The following is a 19620-nucleotide window of genomic DNA, read 5'->3' on the forward strand; positions in this document are numbered from 1 at the left end:
AGTGTCACCAGCACAGCTATGGGGACACACAAACAGCCCCAGACAGTGTCACCAACACAGCTATGGGGACACAGCCCCATACAGTGTCACCAGCACAGCTATGGGGACACACAAACAGCCCCTGACAGTGTCACCAACACAGCTATGGGGACAGAAACAGCCCCATACAGTGTCACCAACACAGCTATGGGGACACAAACAGCCCCATACAGTGTCACCAGCACAGCTATGGGGACAGAAACAGCCCCAGACAGTGTCACCAACACAGCTATGGGGACAGAAACAGCCCCAGACAGTGTCACCAACAGAGTACAGTGACTCTGGGCAGAACCAGCCCCAGCACATCCCTGACCAAGCCCAGAACTCCCTGCAGGCTCTGGCAGCAGCCCCTCCTCACACAATGTTCAGTGGAAATGCATCTCACAAGGATTTCACCCCCATTCTCTCCCTCAGCCCACGACCTCTGCCAGGCTGGGAATTGCAATGTTCAATGTTCAGCTCCAAAAGCTCCACTTTGCTTTGGAGCTGCGTCCTTGAGGAAAGGCACCACACAAATGGGACACACCATTTCCACGAGATGAAAACTGAACACAAACTTTCTGCTGCAATACCAAAATGATACAGATAATTTTAACTCATCTACACAAGCTTTTTGAAAGCACCTGGCAGAGTTTTTTGGCAGTCATTTTATTTCTAGAAAAATACCAACACCTTGAAAGCCTTTTATTGTCAAGATATTCCTGCTGCATTTTAAAAAGCCTTATTATCAATCCTAATTATTTTTTTATCAAGCTTTAAACTGCATATAACCTCTATGACTCCTCATTACAATTCTGAAAAATGAGAAATATTCCTATAGAAGAGGCAAATCAACTGGGGCTTGAGTAAATCACATTGAAATAGAATTATAATTCAACAACAAAGGCGCTGGGCTTGTTAGCTGTAGGACTCGGTGGATTGACCAGCTCAATTTACTTCTTCACCCTTCAAATACACACTCAGAACAACTCAATTTACTGTGGCTTTCTGAAATAAGGGTCCTCATCACAAAAGATGTCAGCAGCTCATGGTTCCCCCTGCTCAGAGGATTTCAGCCCTTGGAAAAGCCCCAAGTTTTGCTGAAAGGGCTCCTTGCAGGAGCTGCACACTCCTGGTACCAGGGGTGCTGGGTGGGACCGAGCCTGCGCTGGTCCAGGCTTCAGTCTGACCCAAGGCACTCACAACAGGAATTGAGAACAAGGGAGATTCTCCTCCTGCCTGAAAAAAACCCCCAAAACTGGTCACATGCTCAGAGCTGGAAAGCAAAGCATTCTTTTAATCCAACACTGAAATTCATACCTTACACTCGCAAGATCTGTTGCAAGAGACGTGAAATGGCCAAGTATAAGCTAAATTAATTCAATATGAAAATGCCTCAGTACAAGCACTTTACAAACCCAGCATAAAGCAGGAATTTAGGTTTAGATTTTAATCCCACATTAAAGGGTCGCTAACGTGAACTACCTCATTAAAATCAAAATATTTCCCCCCTCTGTTTTATTGCAGAAAGCACAATCTTGTTTGTTTGTGGGGTTGTTTTTTTCCCTTTGAAATGCCAGCCTGAAAACTCGAGTTAAAGTGGATTGCTGCAGCCCCATCAGCTTTTGAAGGATGGCTGGGGCTGGGATCTGAGACGCTACCTCATAGCTGGTGGGTCCCCAGCACACCCTCTGCAGAGCCCCTGGTACGGGGAGAGAGGCACAGCTCCCCCCCATGATATCACTGCACATCTCCCCTGGCCAAGTATGACAGAATTCCTCCAGCAGCCCAGCCTGACAGGAGCTGGGGAAGGGGAGTTTCGCCCCATGGAAGGCTGCAAACCCCCAGGGAGAGCAGGAGGTGTCTGGTGGTTTGTTCCTACAAAACTCTCCATTTTCTGTTCTTTAAAACACCCAGCACTTCCAATAATACCTGAGCATGAACGCTCACACAGAGCTCTGCAAGCCTAACACGCTGTATCACTTAGCTAAAAATGCAATGGGCTTTTTTTCTGGGATGAATCCCAGTTGCTTCACACTTCCCAGTATGCCCAAGTGGCTCAGGCAGGAAATGAATCCTCGTGTATCTAGCTGGAACCAGGGCACTGATTCAGTGCAGACACAGAAAAGAATTTTCCCCACTCAATCACCAGCACCAAGTTTTCATTGGTGGTCCCAGCTCCAGGAATTTCTCAGCACCAGAGCTGCTGTGTGAGCTCCAGCAAGTCCCTGGAACCAGGACACACCTACCAGCACTTCTGAAAATTGCATGAATTAAATTATCAGATGGATTAATGGCTAAATGAGGTTGGCTGGGAGGAAGGGAACCTGTTTTCCTCCTCCTGGACGAGGTAAGGTGAGAGTTTGAGCTGCTTTGGCTCCCTGGGACACAGAAATTCCCTGACTGCCAGAGGAGGTGCCACACTCCCTCCCCTGATTGTGTCCATGCAAAACTTCTGCTGCTTCCAAATTAAACAAACACACAAGAGTTATTAACTAATAGAGCATATTTGCACTAATTACTGCTCAGAGTGGCCCTACAAGGCAGGAGTATGTGTAAAAGAAAAAGCAAAAGAAATATCAGATTGTTTACCAGGCTATTAAATTAATGACTTCCAGGTTATTAATTAAAGGCTCAAGGAGAGGATCTCCCAGGGAAGGTTGTGGAGGATTAGTGCTGTTCCTCTGCCTGTGCCAAGCTGCATTCCCAGCTGATGACACAGCTCGTGCAGAGAGCACAGCTCTGCCTCTTATAGTCGATGCTCATGAGTCATAAAAAATATGGAGAGCACTATAAATTCTGGTTATGCCTCTCTCTCTCAAGATATGTAAAACAACCATGTAAAAGAGCTATGAAAGCTGTCCTCTCAGCCTTCAAAGCCTTGCTTAAGCAGCACTGTATGATGCCCCTTAATAAAATTGTCTGGAAGTCTAAACTTTGGTAATTATTTCAAATGAAAAGGAACAGCAGGAGGCTCGGTTGAAGGGAATATAAACAATTATCACTTGCACGAAGGCTATGCCAGTTGTGAAACAAACTTGAATGGGTTTGCTCTTGAAAACACTGAGCTCTAAATTATCTGACAGAGCGAGCCCCTCAGCTGTGTATCAGAGCCTGGGAGAGCCACACAGGAGGTGCAGCAAAGAGGGGAAATGGGAACCAGCACAGGGACCTGCCCTGAAATGGGAACCAGCACAGGGACCTGCCCTGAAATGGGAACCAGCACAGGGACCTGCCCTGAAATGGGAACCAGCACAGGGACCTGCCCTGAAATGGGAACCAGCACAGGGACCTGCCCTGGGAGCTGTGGCTGCCCCTGGAGCCCTGGCAGGAGCCCTGGAGCAGCCTGGGATGGTGGAAGGTGTCCCTAAATACAAACTTTGGTGTCCTTTCCAACTCAAACCATTCCAGGATTCTGTGAGTCTGTGGGATGCCCCTATAAGTTCCTAATAAATCTGGGACTGGTGTGGAGACCAAAACTCTGAATAACACCCTGGGTATCACTGCCTTTGCCCCTTTGCAACTCCCAGTGTGTTCCTGAATCTCCAGCATTATTACAGTGGCTTTTTAACAAATTTAAAGTTATTTTCTCTTCTTGCCAATGGCATTTTATCTCAATGACAAAAAAAAAAATCCCAATTTTAGTAGGCGTTGAACTAGGACCTTGGAGTGAAGGCATAAAAAAAATGCAAAAAGGTGAAAAGCATCAGTGTAACACCCAATGGGTGTGATAAATCTGGCGAATCATAAAGATAACCAACAACTGTCAGAGCTGATGATACTTTTATAGGTAGCAGAGAATTTCACACTGACATTCACGTAATCAGAGCCCAAAATTCCACACTAATAACCAAGATTCTGATGTTTGCTCCTGAGTACAATCCATGGCACAACGCTCGGGAATGGGGCAGGCAGGGATGCAGAAGCTGCATCCTCAGGAGCACAGGGAGATGCAGTGCATGCTAAGCAGCAGGAAATGGTAATCCTCTGCCACTTCACATGCACAATCTTAGAGCTGTGACAAGTGCACACTTAAAAACCAGAAGAAATATGGTCTAAATATATATTTTATAGCTGGCTTTCATCTTTATCTTCGCATTTCATTGCTAGAGTTTATATTCAAAGCATAACATAACACCAAGAAAGAAAAAAAGAGTGTTGCTACAAGAAAAGGAACTGTGCCTTCTCATCTTTCTTTCTCCCTTTTTTTTAAAAACCCTTCTTTAAGATTTCAATTTGCAGCCCTGATTTATTCCAGCCCGGGCAAGGGAAGGAAACAGATTCACACGAGTTCAGAGTCTGGCCTTGAACACTCCAGCTTGGCAAAGCAGTGGTACTGATCCCTGAATCCACTGCCCCCTGCCCAGAGGGGAGAGGAATTTCTGATTTATTTGCATTTCCAAGTCACTGGTGGTGGAGTGAGAGCTGGAAATGTCCTGCAGGTCTTGCCATCCTCTCTGCCCACTATGAGCACCTTTATTTCTTTTCCTCTGCTTGTCCCTAACTCCAACACAACCCCAATCTCTTGGGGCGTGGGGAGCCACAGAATGAGAGGTCTCACCCTCTGCAAGGTGGGGAGAGGAGGATTTTCCAATCCATGTTTATATATTGAGGTCAGTGACAGTATTTTAAGAGCCCTGTGAGGCTCACAGTGACCCAGGTGGATTAAGGGTCTAACCCAGTGACCCAGGTAGGTTGTGCACAGCTACTTCCCCACAGTCAATTATTTTAAAGAAGTCACACAGCAAAATTTGCTCATTGATTCACATGTCCCCCAGACTGAACATCAAAAATCAAAATCCATCATTTGAAAGCAACTTGGGCTGGCAACTTGCAAACTCAAACCAAGTTCAAGCATCTCAGAGCTTTCCAGCTTCTCAAAGAGTTTTTTAGGAACCACACTGAGCTCCAGGCTGCAGATCCTCAAATACCTGCCCAGTTACTTTTATGAATGGCAGCTGTATCCTGACTGGAGCACCCACAGGCTAATTTTGCACTTATACAGGTACAGAGATCAGGATTACAAAATATCCACACTCATCATAATGTGCAAAATATCCCCCAGAAAGGAAAGGTGCACCTAACTTGCCCATGTTCTTTTAGAAAATTGAGAGGATTAAATCTTCCAAAGCACTTGGTCCTGACTCTCTTTGAGTCCTTGCAGGGGCCAGCAATGGGATGGCAGGTCCTACACAGACAGGAGCAGAGAAAACCCCACACCTGAGTGACTGCTGCCCCACCTGAGCCCTCTGGGTTTACCTGCATAGCTGATCACACCATAGCCGATCAAACCCTCCCAAAACACTTTCCACTTCTCAGGAACTTCATGCATTTTACAACCTGGACCAAACCCTGGGTCCAAAGCCAGCTCCACTAATCTGTGTCCCTCTGGGAACATGAGTGCCAGCCCAGGGCAATGCCATACTGGGCACTGCAGCCTTTCCATGCCTGGCAGCATTTCCCCACATTATTTCCACTGGTTCCTAAATTCCTTTAAAGCACAGAAATGGAGCTAAAAGGCCCTCAATGCCCACATGAAACATCGCCTGCCTGTCTCCCCAGGAGGAGGGATGAGGCTCTGGAATAACACCACTGATATTACCTGACCCAGAGCTCCTGTGCTGCAGGCATCTGGCACACACCAAGCCCTCTGTGTCCCTAACAGGGTGTGAGGATAAAAGCTGAAGCCAAACAGATGGTCTTCAAAAAAATCTTCCCTAAAGTGTTCTGTGTACTAAAACATCACTTACCCAAACTCTCATCAAACTTGGCTTGATTTGTGAATCGCAAGCCAAGTTTGGAAGAAAAATATTCAGCTGGAAATATGTGGGGGGGAAGGGAGGGGGTTTTTTTGCTGCACTTAAATAATAAAAAATGAAACCACTTTGTTCAAACCTTAGAAATATTTAAGAAAAATAGAACCCAACCCTTGTGTGCTTAAAGCGAGCGCTGAGGTGGGGGGTGGCAATCAACACAGAACGCAAAGTGCTGAGCACATGAAAAAAGAGAAGCGGAAGGACAACTGGAGCTCTAATGTATAGTGACCTATCAACACATGCTGAAATGCACACAGAATTTCAGGGAAGGAGGAAATCACATCTGCAGGGAATATGGGCAGCCATTGTTTGAAGCCCAGGGTGATGTTGCACAACCCTCGAGGGCCCGATCCTGCTGCCACACGGCCCCCAATGCAGCATTTTCTCCACAACAGGACACCCAAAATAGCAGCCACTAAGGTTGGCAAGTGAATATTATATCCAGTAAATAGAAGCATTAGGTACCACTAAAATATTCCCACTGAAAATTATGTATTTTCTGAATTGAAAAACAAAAGAAGGTGCCAGGAGAAATGAACCCCAACTAAACAAACAGCATCACACAGTTGTACAAATTGAGGTATTTCCATAGCAGCTTCTCTTAAGTATCTATATTTTATTTTTCAAATGTTCTTCCCTATCCGGGATGCTGATGGGCCAAGGGGAAAAGGCCCCAAGTTGTGCTCAGGTTGAATATTAGGAAGTAATTTTTCACTGAAAGAGTGTGTAAGAATGGGATGAGGCTTCCCCAGGGCAGTATTGGAGTTCTCCATCCCTGAGCCCTAAAGAAATGACTGGATCTGGCACCCAGGGCTGTGGTTTATTGGATAAGGTGGTGCCCAAAGGCTGGACTCCATGATCTTGGGGGTATTTTCCAGCCTAAAGGATTCCATGATTCTACATAACGTGTTGGCATCAGCACAGGCATCTTTAAAACAGGAAAAAAGCAACAACATTTCTGAAATGGTGCCACCATGAAATCCTGGCCTTGGTTTCACAGAGCTTTGACTTGAGCTGGGGAAGGTGGAGAGAAAAAATGACCTGCCCAGTAAATGATGAGCTCTCTCCAGACACAAAACCCTTAATTTACACTTGGAAACCCCCAAATTCTTTAAATATAATTTAATTACATATCTGTATTTAACACTGGGGTTTGCCTGTCACTAATTTAAACTTTCATAAGTTTATACCTAAACACCTAAATCACGAGATGTCCTTGAAAAAGCACATCCCAAGTGTATTAAAATAAAATCTGGTTAGAGATAGGCAATTTTTCTTTTTTTCCCCTCAGGAAATGGAATTTCCTCACTGCTGCTGAGCAGTCCTGTGTGCTTGTACCATTAGGCTGTGTGAATTATCTCACATTTTTTGCACAGTGTATGGGCCCTCAACGAGAAAGTCATTAGCTTAATAATCACTGCTGACAGATTCCAAGTGAGAGATTCCAACAGATACTGCAGTGACTCCTGGGGTAAATAAAAGAACAGTTTTATCTCCAAGATGGGAGAGAAGGCTGCACTAAATGATGAGTGTGCTTTTCCAGGGACTAATTGTTAAGCAGGAGTATTTACAGTTAAAGGATTGGGGAATGGGGCCATCATTGCCAGGCAATTATCTGTACACAAATAACTTTAATCTCTTGGCATTTTTATAGCCACTCCATTATTTATTTTACCATATATCCTATTGCAATACCATTCCCCTCTTACAAGTACATACTTTTTTTGACTTCATATACAATTAAACAAAACAGAGAAACACTTTGAAACGAGTTGAAGAACAATAGATCCCACTTAGCCATCAAATACAGCAGTATTTAACTTTTGTGCTTTTGATCAATATTTATGTGACAAGCTATTCATTACTCTTTTCCTCCACCACTGAAGCTGTTGTTCTTCCCACAGCCTGATGTGCACTTTTGTGTATTTAATTTATAAGTTTCCGTGGAAAAGAAGTATTCAAAGGGAAGAAAAAAAAGTGCTGATACAGCACGTGGATCTTTCTACCAAGCCACAAATCTTTTCTAGTGTTCATCTTAAACTGAAAGTAATTCTGGGAAACAAATTAACGATATAAATCACATTATCATTACTCACAGAGTGATACTGGGTTGTAACTCTCTCAGAGAGCTCCAGTGAGTAGCTAAAAGGCCTCTCTCTATATGGAGAATGCCTGTTTCTAATTAAATAATCTAAAAATAGAGTTGCACATACATCTAGGACCAAGCCATCTGTGTTATCTCCCCAAGATAAGCCATTCTGCACCCACTCTGATATCCCTTTCATCACTGCACAGATTCAGAAGTGGGCCTGGCCCTTCTCTCCTATTTAGGAAGGGACAGAGGAGAAGAAGGAACAATTTTAATCTGGACAAGCTTTTTGTGAAAGTCAGAGCCCTTGTTTGGAAATATCTTTTCACACCTACTTGTGTCAATCAGCAATGTGATCCAAAGCCACGTCCTGCAAGCAGTGGCAGTAGTCAGGATTTCTCCATGGAATACTTTCCCAATCCAGCAAGAAAAGCTGTTTCTAATTGGCTCTCTGGGCTTTTTGAATTGCTTTTGCTTGGTTTTTTTCCTCCCTCTTTTTTTTTTTTAAACTACTTAAAAACCTTACTATTTCCCTTCTCCATTAAGATAATTCAAAGAACGACATAAAAACTGAGCTGGAATCAAACTGGACCTGAGTTAAAAGGTTGGGTAAGAGATTCCCAGGCTACATTTGGTGACAATAAACAACAAACTGTCTTCATACTTCAAGAAGGAGATAAAACCCAGCCATTTTTTCCTAAGTGCATCTTCCTATATCGTTCACAAATGTCTGGGGGGGAAAAAAGGAGCAAAGCTTATCAGGGCCTGTCAAGAGGGGGAAACAACCTCAGAGCCAGGGGCAGATCCTGCCCTGGTTAGGGAAGGGGAAGCAGAGTGTGAAGGGAGAGCCTCAGTCCCAGCCCAGCACAGGGATGGAATCTGGGGGTCTCCCATGGGATAATTAAGCCCAGATAATGCCTCAGGCTGCAGCCAGCACAGCATTATTTCCATTGGTCCCTAAATTCCTTGCTGTCAGACTGTATTTACCAAACAAACCTTTTTAGTGTGCTTGCCCCTCCCTCAGTTTTCATTTTGCTGTTGCATGACAGAATCTCAAGCAATTAAATTGCTATTATTTCACTTTAAACTTTCCTTTCTGCCATCAGAAAGAATAATGCATCTCTGCAGGAAAAAGGTATTAATTTCAACCAAAACCCTTATCCATTTCTTAAATTTAAACAGGCAGCAATTTCAGATATGTGGCAACGATGTTATAAAAAACACTCTTATAGGGTGAAAGTGCATTAAATTCCCCCAACAGCCTTTAAATTGTTACACACCTCAGAATAAACAAATAGGCAAAATGAAGACTGACCTTTGAATAAATGCCATGCACTGGTCTCCACTGCTCTCCATTCAGAAGGAAGGGAATTGTTATCTCATAATCTTTGGAGTTTTCCTTTGACACCTGCATCCTTGGGGACTCCTCCTTGCTGCCCACATTGTCACCTAAGGACAGGGAGAGGCACCTCAGGTTAGCTGGGAAGAGCACCTGGCAAGGGGAACGTTGGTGCTTGAGGGGCTTGGCAGCACATTCAAAAGGAAATCATTCAGGAAAAGGATTAAACGTGAAACTTGGAATGTCTGAGTCAAAATCTACAGGAATTTCAGAGGGAACCTGTGGAATCAGAGGGGTTCAGAGGAGTTGGAGGGGATTAGATGGTGGCAGCAGAAGACAAAGACTGCACATTAAGAGTAGAGATATCAGGGTGCAAGGATAACATCATAGAGGATGAACAACCTCATTAGTGGGGAAAAAAGGTCTTGGAGAGAAAGAGAAGATAAACTCATTGAAATAACACTCTACTCCTCCACAGGCAGATGAGTTCCATTCATACCACCAGGTCAAAAAGCTGTTTGCATGCAGCATTTATCAAGTGGCTTTCCTCTCCCTAAACACATTAATGGCATTGTGCCTGTCCAGGCAGAGCCCTTAAACTAATATCCCAGGACAAGAGCTGGAAAAATAAATGAGAATAAATCAAAGAGGAGACAGGGATGGTCTCCAGGTGCCACAGGACAGTCAAAACTCTGCTGGGGTTTGCCACACTCTCTGTGCTCACCTAATGCTCTCATGAAGGATGGATGAAGAGTCATATTCTGAGCAGAATTACCCCCATTTAATCACTGTTAGGTTTAGCTTAAAAACATCTGTACTGTCATTATGGCTAAGGCAATGTGAGCAGAAATAAAATCTGGTATTTTTCAACGTGCTTTTAAAAATACAACACTTGACCTAAAACACACCAAAAAACGAACAACAACAAAAAAACCCACTAAAATCAAAACAAAACCCCCCAAAAAAACCAAACAAAAAACTACCTCACAAGACAAAAAGATAAAATACACTGGAGAGAGGAAAGTTGTTTGTTACAGAGTTCTTACACCCCTTTAATGCAGCCCAAGTGATTGAGGGCTGGGAGGACACGGTGTCAGCCCTTAGAAGAGATGATCCAAAGCTGGCCCAAGATTTGGTTGTCCCCTGGGGAGGCACATGAGACACCATCTCATCAGCCTGGGAGGGTCCAGACAGAACTCCAAGCCTTTATTCTCATTATCAGGCAGGAAGCTCCCTGCTCTGAACAGCAATTTATGAAGCATATCTCAGCAAAATGAGAAAAGTTTGGCTCCAGCCCTGCTCGCCTTTCTCCTTGGCCCACTTGAGCAATCTCAACCACACAAATTAAATGGCTCAGGCCCTTCTAATATTTTGTAGGGTTTGCATTCTGCAAGTGTCATGAGATCCAGGTTTTCAGAGCCCTTGGAGGATCCTTATCCTCCCATGGATGTGTTGTCTGTCTACCTTGGAGCTCCCATGGTGATTTCAGAAAACATCAAAGCCTCTCTGATACTCCTCCATGGGCCTTCCCTGACCATTCTGCAGAGCATGAACTTCCCAGCATTACCCAAAACAGCAGAAAAAAGGGAGGGGATCAGCATTTGTGCACAGATGGGTTATTCCCTAAACAGACAGCCTGCTCTGGAAGTGCAGCAGCTATAAAAATATAATGGGAGAAGGGAGGAAAATCCACACAAAGTGTGGTTCAGTTTTGCCACTCCTCCTTCTCTTCCATCCCGATGAAGTGATGCTCGTGGTGCACAGCAAAGCAAGGTTACAACGAGCAAATTTAATCTGCCACGCGTGCTTATTTATCTGCTGAAAAAGCTCATTGTGCAGAAGTGTTGATAGTCTGGAGACAGACATCAAGACAGGTTTATAGGCAGCAGTTATATCTTTATTGGAAAAGATAATTTATTTGGGGGGAAACAAAGCAGACAAGCTTCAGGGTTTGCAAATCTTCTGAAGCCACAGCATTTATAAAACACAAGATCAATTTCTGTCTAGTTGCTCTCCCTGAGCCAGATACTTGGCTGCTTATCTGAATGTTTTTATTTAAATTATTGGGTGTGATAAAAATCACAGCTTCCTGTGGAAGGCAGAGGAAGCAGTGCAGCCCAATTTTGGGCCTCATTCTGGAGATAATTTGGGCACATGCATTGTACACTTGCTTAACTCCCAGCTGCCCTCAGTGTGATAGAAGCACAGCACAGTGCCTTTTGTATATCAAATAATGTTTTTCTCATGAAATTTCATTATATTTATGGGATGGGTATATTTCTGAAAGATTGCAAAATAAAGAGACCTGTATGGCTGATAAATAAACTCTAACCCAGTCTTTAAATTTAAAAAAAAAAAAAGATGGGGAAGATAAATAGGTAATTCCTTTAAATAGGTTTCTGCAGCCTGATTCAAAGAATAGGGGGTAGTCTTATCTATGTCTTATCTATGAAAATAGTCTTATCTAAGAAACTAAGAAAATAAGGGAAGCCTGGAAGAGCAAGCCACACTTATCCTGAGCAGGAGAGATCTGAAAGGCCACTGAGCGATGGCACACAGACATGGGGAGAGGAATATTCTACATCAGGAGGGAAAAAACCCACAAAAAATGTAAGGAGAGGGCCAGGCCAAAAAAATAAAGCAGAAATAGTGCAGGAAACTTGGGGAAAAAATGGGATAAACCAGGTGGGTACAAAGGTGGGATAGTTCCTGGTACCCTGGAGAGCCTTTGACCCTCACCTGAGCTGGAGTCACCAAGGAATCCATCCCAGTCAGGGACATTACACCCATTCCTAGCACAATATCTGACCAAAACCCACCCCCAGCTTCCTTCTGCTGGTTCTGGGACCCACTCCTGAGCACAAACCCAACGTCCCAAAGAGCATCCTGGGGAAAGTAGCCATGGGATGGGCCCAGCATCTGCACCAAGGGAGGGTTTCCATCACCCAAAACCTCCCCCCAGCTCCCAGGGCTGCAGCTCCTCATGCACACAGACCTGCTGGAATTTCCTCTCTGCCACTCTGCACCTCCCTTCCCCACTTTCAGGAGGGTTTCTTTGAAGCTGAACCATTAGAGTTGTTTGTGTTCCATTAATAATGAGGCCTCTTCCCTACAGGGACTCCTGGAAGTACAGCAGTATAAACAGTGTAATAATTGAAATCAGAGAATTGAAACTTCTGTAATGTGGCACGAGAGGAGAAGAAAATCAGGCCATCTGCAAGAGCAGAAAGTTAGATTAGACCCAGGTTTCCTATCTTTTGTGTCACATGCACCTACTCACTCACCTACTTATTTTCCATTTCAGTGAAATTCTGTCCAGCTCTTCCTGACGCAAGCTCGTCTCCCACTTTTTCACATGAAAACCTTCACAGTTGTGTCTGTTTTCTATTTTCAGCCTGCACTGAAGGTAATGCTTTTGATCCACAAGCAGCCCGCAAGCTGATGCAGCGCCCTTTATTCTCTTTTTTTTCCCCCCAGTAATATAAAAGCTACTTTGTACAAATAGTGAGATGAGTAGATGTTACCTGTCAGTGACTTTTGTGTGGCTTAAGTATTTTTCATCTGCCATGTACTTCTACAACTTTTCTGCTTTGCACAGTATCATACAAGGGCCTGTTGGCAAAGGAGTTAAGAATGGTTTTCATCTTTTTGCTTTCTATTTCAGTTCCTCCAAGCTGTGTGCAAAATAAACTCAGAGTATGTGATGTGACATCTTTGCTTAGCGGCCACTGCCTCTGAAACAACCCAGACCCTCTCCAGATTTGCATTTACTTTAAATTAATAAGCTTTTAGTGAGGCAGGGCCATTTATTTGTCCTCATGACAAACAAAGACGTGAATGCACCCAATGCTGAGTAGCTCTGGATAAAATGGGATTAAGTGCAAGGAAAATAGTGCATGTCCCACTAAATGCACACCCCAACCCTGCTGCCAGTGCCCCCCAGCACAGAGCAGGACAGGAGTCAGACCTGGGCTGGTTTATAAACAACATCCATCTCTAACACACATCTCTCTTCTGTAAATTTACAGAATTTACACAAGAGCCAAAAGTGCTGCTGAGCTTCCTTCCATTGGGGCTGGGCCTGTTCTGGTCCCACACAGACCTGGAATAACATGGGTCAGAAAATCCCACAATGGTCTGGGTGGGAAGAGACTGTCAAATCATCCCATCCCACCCCTGCCATGGCAGGGACACCTTCCTCTGTCCCAGGTGCTCCCAGCCCCAATGTCCAGCCTGGCCTTGGGCACTGCCAGGGATCCAGGGGCAGCCACAGCTGCTCTGGGAATTCCATCCTAGGCCCTCCTCACCCTCACAGCCAAGAATCCCTTCCCAATATCCCATCTGAATCTACCCATTGTCAGCTTAAAGCATTCCCTGTGTCCTGTCCCTCCAGGCCTTGTCCCCAGTCCTTCTGCAGCTCTCCTGGAGCCCCTTCAGGCCCTGCAAGGGGCTCTGAGGTGTCCTTGGAGCTGCTCCTCTCCAGGTGAGCTCTCCCAGCCTCAGCCTGTCCTCACAGGAGAGGCTCCAGGATTCCATCAGTCACCAGGTGCTCCAGGACTGACACAGCCCCACAGAAGAGTCCCACAAAAGCCCAGTGATGCTGTGGGGTGTCCATTTCCATCCCAGACTGGAGCTCTGTCTGCTCACACTGTCCCCAAACACCCCTCACGTTCCCCCCTGCACTTACCGCTGAGCTATGAAAATTACAGAGGTGGGGGAATAAAAAAAAGATTAAATTAAATTATCGTTGTGTTACCTTTCCTACTAAAAACCAACTCTAAATGATAACTCACAGCCTGTCCTCATTTTTCTCGGCAGCAAAACACCCAAAGCACTGGAATAACCTTTGGGTTGAAGAGAACAATGGGACAGAGTAATCTTTCTGCAAACTGAAATCAGCTAATGGCAGTGCTCCGTGCCACAGGCAATGCCCTGGAAGGCAGGAAGGACATCCTTTATCCATTTCCCTCCTCATTTCCTTCAGCTTCCTCAGCTCAGCTCTCACTTTGTGGCATCCATGGCCTGGCTGTGGAGGAAGGGATTTACACCTGGCTGCACCCAGCACTCACCCTCTGGGTTTGTTCCTGAGGTACCCCCAGAGCCTGCACTGCTGCCTGGGGGCCCAGCAGGTGTAAAGAGCTTTATCCCCCCCAATCAGAGGCTTTTCTCTCCTTTGGGATGATTCTTCTGCCACCTCCAGAAAAATTCCAACCAGAAGTTTTAAATCCAAAACTCCCAAGCTTACACATTGAATTAGCAGAGCCCCCAACATGCAGGAGGAATGATGAGGAGGACTCCATGATATCACAAGGCTAATTAATTACTTTATTATTTACTATACTATATATTTTATACTCTATTATTATTATAGTATATATTTTATACTATATAATTATATTATAGCACATATATTTATACTATATATATATAATATATATAAATATATTTTATATAATCTATAATGAATATATATATTTTATATGTTGTATATAAATATATAAATAAATACATAATTTTATTGAATACATAAAATATACATATTTGATACTACATTATTATTAGAGCATGTATTCTATACTATATTACACTACATTAATCTTCATCTAAACTGAACCTACCCAAGCACTCAACTGAACAAGATCTTGTGACTGTCTCCTGACCAAGAGCTTTCAGAGATTGGTCAAGAAAAGAAAACACATCAGAATCCAATCAAGAAAATTCCTTCAGGTAAACAATCTTCCACAGTGCATTCCACTTGTACACAAACACAGGCACAGCAAATGAGATAAGGATTTTGATCATTCTCTTCTCTCATTGCTTCTCTCAGGTTCAGAGAATGTGAATCCCACACCTACACACTAAGAGAGGAGGACCAAGTCTTGTCCTTCAAGATGGAAGTGAACTTAGGAACTTTAGGAAATTATGGAAGTGAAACAGGGTAAGTTCAGGGAAGTTTATGGAAGTGAAACAGGGTAAGAACTGGAAGCTGCCCACAAACACAGCACCCACAACCAGGCAAGGGAAGGATTTTACCACAGTTCAGTAAGAAAATATATTACGATCAGTTTGTATTTTTATCAGCAACCTTTACTCAAGAGTCCTCCTGAAATCCAGTGCTCAGAGGTGGGATGTGACTGCACAGAGGAATACTACAAAGAACACAATGACTTGCAGGCTGGAACAAAAGGTTAAACCCAGGAGGGTTGTACCCTTAGGGATCATTAGGATTTCTGCTCTAACCACTGCTCCTCAAAGCAGGTGCCACCAGAATGACCCACCCATGGTACTGGGGATAACACTGACAATGCTGCATCAAAAGAGGTGTTTGCAGGGAGCACCAGAAATGCGGGTTAATCCTGAGAGCTGGTGGGAGAAGCACTTCTGGAGTGCTGGGGGCATTTCTCCTCACCTGCACTCACAAAAGACGAATTGAGCTTGGAGCTGGTGGCTTGGAAAGGCTGCCAGGGAGAGCAGGGAAGTGGAAAGTCTGAATTACAAGAAGGGAACTAGAAGAATTATTTTACATAATGTAGAAAACCAGAGGTGACAGGACCCCTGATTGTCCCTTAGCTCTCTATGCCTTTTGGTATTTATCTTGCCAGCGCTGATACATTTAGAGATGGCAGGAGTATAAAGTGCCTACACATAAAGTGAGATAGGATTCCAGTCTAGAATTGCACAGAGGATCACATCCAGCCCTTGTCCATCAAGGAAAGCAAAAAGAAAATAAAAACCAACTTGCTTTAAATGGAAATTGTCAACATTAGGGGTCAGATCACATCATGCCAAAAGAAGTGTCAATTATCCAACTCTGTGGCCAAGGTCTGGGGATGTGTGATTCCAGTCCTCTATTTCACTCCACCTTCCAGCAAAAGCCAAAACTTTACCCAAGCTAAACATTATCCAGGCACAGGCCTTGCTGAAACCACCTAAAACGGAGCCCGTTGTGCCTGAGACAGGAAAAACAAATTGGTACTTCATAAAATCACAGAATTGCAAAGTGGTTTGGGTTGGAAGGGACCATAAAGCTCAGCCCATTCCATCCCTGCCATGGACAAGGAACCTTCCACTGCCCCAGGCTGCTCCAGCCTGGCCTTGGACACTTCCAGGGATGGGAATCCACAACCTCCCTGGGCACTAATACAAAAAAAACCCCACAAAATGTAAATATATCTCATAATAAATGTGCAAATGCTAGAAAATAAACCAGTACCAGATTTCCAATGCATAATGGTTAAACAAAGCCAGCCTTGAGACTTGTACGGGGTCAAAGAAGCAACAGCTTAAATTTTACATCAAAATTTTGATGTAATTTTACATCCACCAGCTGAGGACACAGACACCCTCTCAAAAGAAAGGACAAAAATTACCACATTGATAAGGTGCTTCCCATTATCCCACTTCCACAGCCTCATCAAAGGCAGCACAACACCAGACTCTGCCCTCCTTTATTTATAAGCACAAAAGCCTGGGCAAGATTTGACTGTGCATAAGTAAAGCTCTTATCTCTTGCAGTGAAGTTTTTATTAGTTCAAAATCATGAATTATCTTCCCAGCTAACCTTTGCTCCTCTAAGGGGTACATTGATTATTTCTACAAAACCCAGGAAAATTAGTCCTTTCATGGCCTGCTTGGAAAATAAGACTTAAAAAAAAAGGAGAAACTACACACAAAGTTTTACTTGTTTTCTCCCTTCTCCCAAACTCCCAAACCCAAGACCTCAGGCATTTAAGCACAAGTAACCCTTGGAAAGCAAATAATTCCATGGATCTTCTTGAGCTGGAATTTTGCCTTTTTCTCACACTGCAAAAATTACAACTCGTGTACAAAAATTTTTCAAACATGAGAAGTCAGCAAAGGTCTTTGACGAGCCTGAGAGGAGGCAGCAGCAAGATGACTCCATGCATTTCTGAATTTAATTTTCTGTTCTTTTGGCTTCCAATGGAAAAAGATCCTGTCTCCAGCCTGATGGGTCTGTGCAGATGAAGCTCTGCAGCATCCCCAGGCAGCTCCAGGATGAGGAATGGAGGGTTGAGATTCCCTGATCCCCATTAACTGAACAGCATTACAAACACGGCTTTCAATATTTGGGGTTTATAATTCTCAGATCTACCTCCTGTCATCACTTGCTCACGCACAGTTACTCCTTTCCTGAATCTGATTCTGCTGATGAAATAATCAGTGACAGGGAACAGCCCTCTGCCCCCTCCCCCATGAAATCCCATAAAATGCCTGGAATATGTCATGTGTTCAACATCTCAATGTGGACACGGCAGGGAAAGCTGAAATTTGGAGGTGACTTTGCTGCTCTGCTCCACCAAACTCTCTGTGGTCAGTGTCACTGCCCCAGCAGCTGAACAAACTGATGGCACGGAGAAAGAGAAAAAATAGAGAAGTGGGGGGGACAAGAAAAGAAAAACTGAAATGTTCCTTGTGGGACATACCCCCTAAGCAGTTGGATCATCTTAATCTTCAAGCTTCTGTAATACAACTGTTGGAAGGCTCCAAGTCTGAGCACAATAAAGTGCTTTATTCAGGGAACCATATGACTCCATCAGTCATTCAAGCACATGTTTGGCACAGATTGAAAGTGAAAAGCATAGCTAAGGCAAATATTTCAAAACTGAACTTGTCTTCCTAACACACATGGTTTATATATTGGTGTAATATCTATATAACTTTTCAGTTCTCATCTAGAGTAATGTCATGGCTGAAGTACAAAATGATGGCTCTGCACCGGGCGTTCCTCAGCAGATAACACATGCCAAAAAGCCATTTAGTAGAAAATTAAAAGGGAGCTATCACACTTGACAGGTCCCAAAAAAAAAAAAACCCTAAAAACCAAAAAAACAAAAAAAAACCCAACCAAACTAAAAAAAAACAAAAAAAAAAAAACAAACAAAAAAACCCCACAAAAAACCCAAAAACAGAAAAAAAAAACACTAAAAAATCCTGAAAAAACACCAAAAACCCCAAACAAACAAAAACCAACCTGCAACAAAAAAAAATCCACAATAATAAGAATAATTTAAAAAAAAACCACAAGAAAAAAAAAAAAAAAGAAACAAAACCACAGCAACCGATAAAAATAGCTTTGTTCCTTCTAATTCCTGAAAATCTATTTCTCCAATCAGGATGCTGCACCATCCCTCAGTGGAGAGCTGCAACAAAGCCTGGCCAGGCAGCTCCTTCCTCCTCGAGTGCCTGAGATGTGTCTGCCCTGTTTGCAGATGAAATATTGCTCATCACAGAGCAACTCCTGCTGATGCAAATGCGATTAAAGCAATCTGGGCAGAGCACAGTGTGATTAAAGCCTAAGTAATGGCAGAAGGATTTGGGCCCTCATTATACAAAATACATATTGAAATGCAGTCAAGGAGAGAAGCCAGTATATCTCAATATCCTCCCTGTTCTCCAGAACAGAATGTGACAAGTGGAGTTGGGAGAACAACATTTGCCATTGACTGCAGGAGGGGGCAGGGAGCCTGCAGAACGTTTCAAATAACCCAAACCCAGCTTTATGATGTGTACAGAATATGTACAGGGATATATTTGGGAAACAGCTGTCCAGCCTCATTTGGGATGCTGTTATGTTTGACTGAGGAATTACTATTCAGGACCAGTCCAAAGACAGAGTTGTCTTTTTTTTTTCTTTTTTTTTTTTTTTTTTTTTCCCTAGAAGAGAACATTTCAAAATAGAGAGAAATAAAGCAGTGAAGCCCTGCAGGAAAGGGCATTCCAGCACAGTGGGTCATGGGGAGCATTGAGAGGTTCCCCCCATGGAAGAGCTCAGGGCTGGGAGTTCACAGAAGAGGACAAGCCAGAAATGCAAGATTCCAACCCAAAGGAGCTTTGGAAAGTCCATGACACAGCAGCTTAGGAGAACTTCTGTCCTCCTGCTGCAAATCCTCTTTTCCTGCTTCTTTTCCAAGCCCTGATCCACACCATATCAATTGGCCCAACCATCCCCCCTTGTACAAACAGGCAGGACAGGGCTCATAAAGGATGAAAATCCTCAAGGATTGCACAGTGCCTTTCCCACAGGTATTCCTAGGCTCCTAGAGTGAAAGATGGGGCATCTCAACACCAGGACACATCTGCTTGTTCCTAAATTGCTGCTTCTTCCCCAAAGAGCCCCACAGATCTTTGTTTTTGATTATGAACTCAGCCTTGCACCCTTCTGTACCAGCCAAAAACACTTAGTGAGGCAGAGAAATAATAACCTGTGCTTTACAAGCACAAGGAATCCACCCAGCTCCAAGGGCAGAGAAAAAGGTACTAAATATATCTTCACTTCTCAGCAATGAGTCCACATAATTACGTGAAAATCCAGGTCCAGTGCTCCTCTCCAACTCCTC

The 19620-nt window shown here is 43.8% G+C and overlaps 1 protein-coding gene across 1 annotated transcript in view; it reads right to left on the minus strand.

Moving 5' to 3' along the window:
* The window catches only part of ADAM12 (ADAM metallopeptidase domain 12), a 189041-nt gene that overhangs the window by 158745 nt on the left and 10676 nt on the right, over positions 1 to 19620 (minus strand). The window contains exon 2 of the mRNA XM_058811008.1: positions 9239 to 9372. Within this exon, the coding sequence (XP_058666991.1) occupies positions 9239 to 9372 (134 nt within the window). The remainder of the gene's footprint in view (positions 1 to 9238; positions 9373 to 19620) is intronic.

The sequence above is a fragment of the Ammospiza caudacuta genome, chromosome 9 (genome assembly GCF_027887145.1).
Source record: "Ammospiza caudacuta isolate bAmmCau1 chromosome 9, bAmmCau1.pri, whole genome shotgun sequence".
In the NCBI taxonomy this organism is placed as follows: domain Eukaryota; kingdom Metazoa; phylum Chordata; class Aves; order Passeriformes; family Passerellidae; genus Ammospiza; species Ammospiza caudacuta.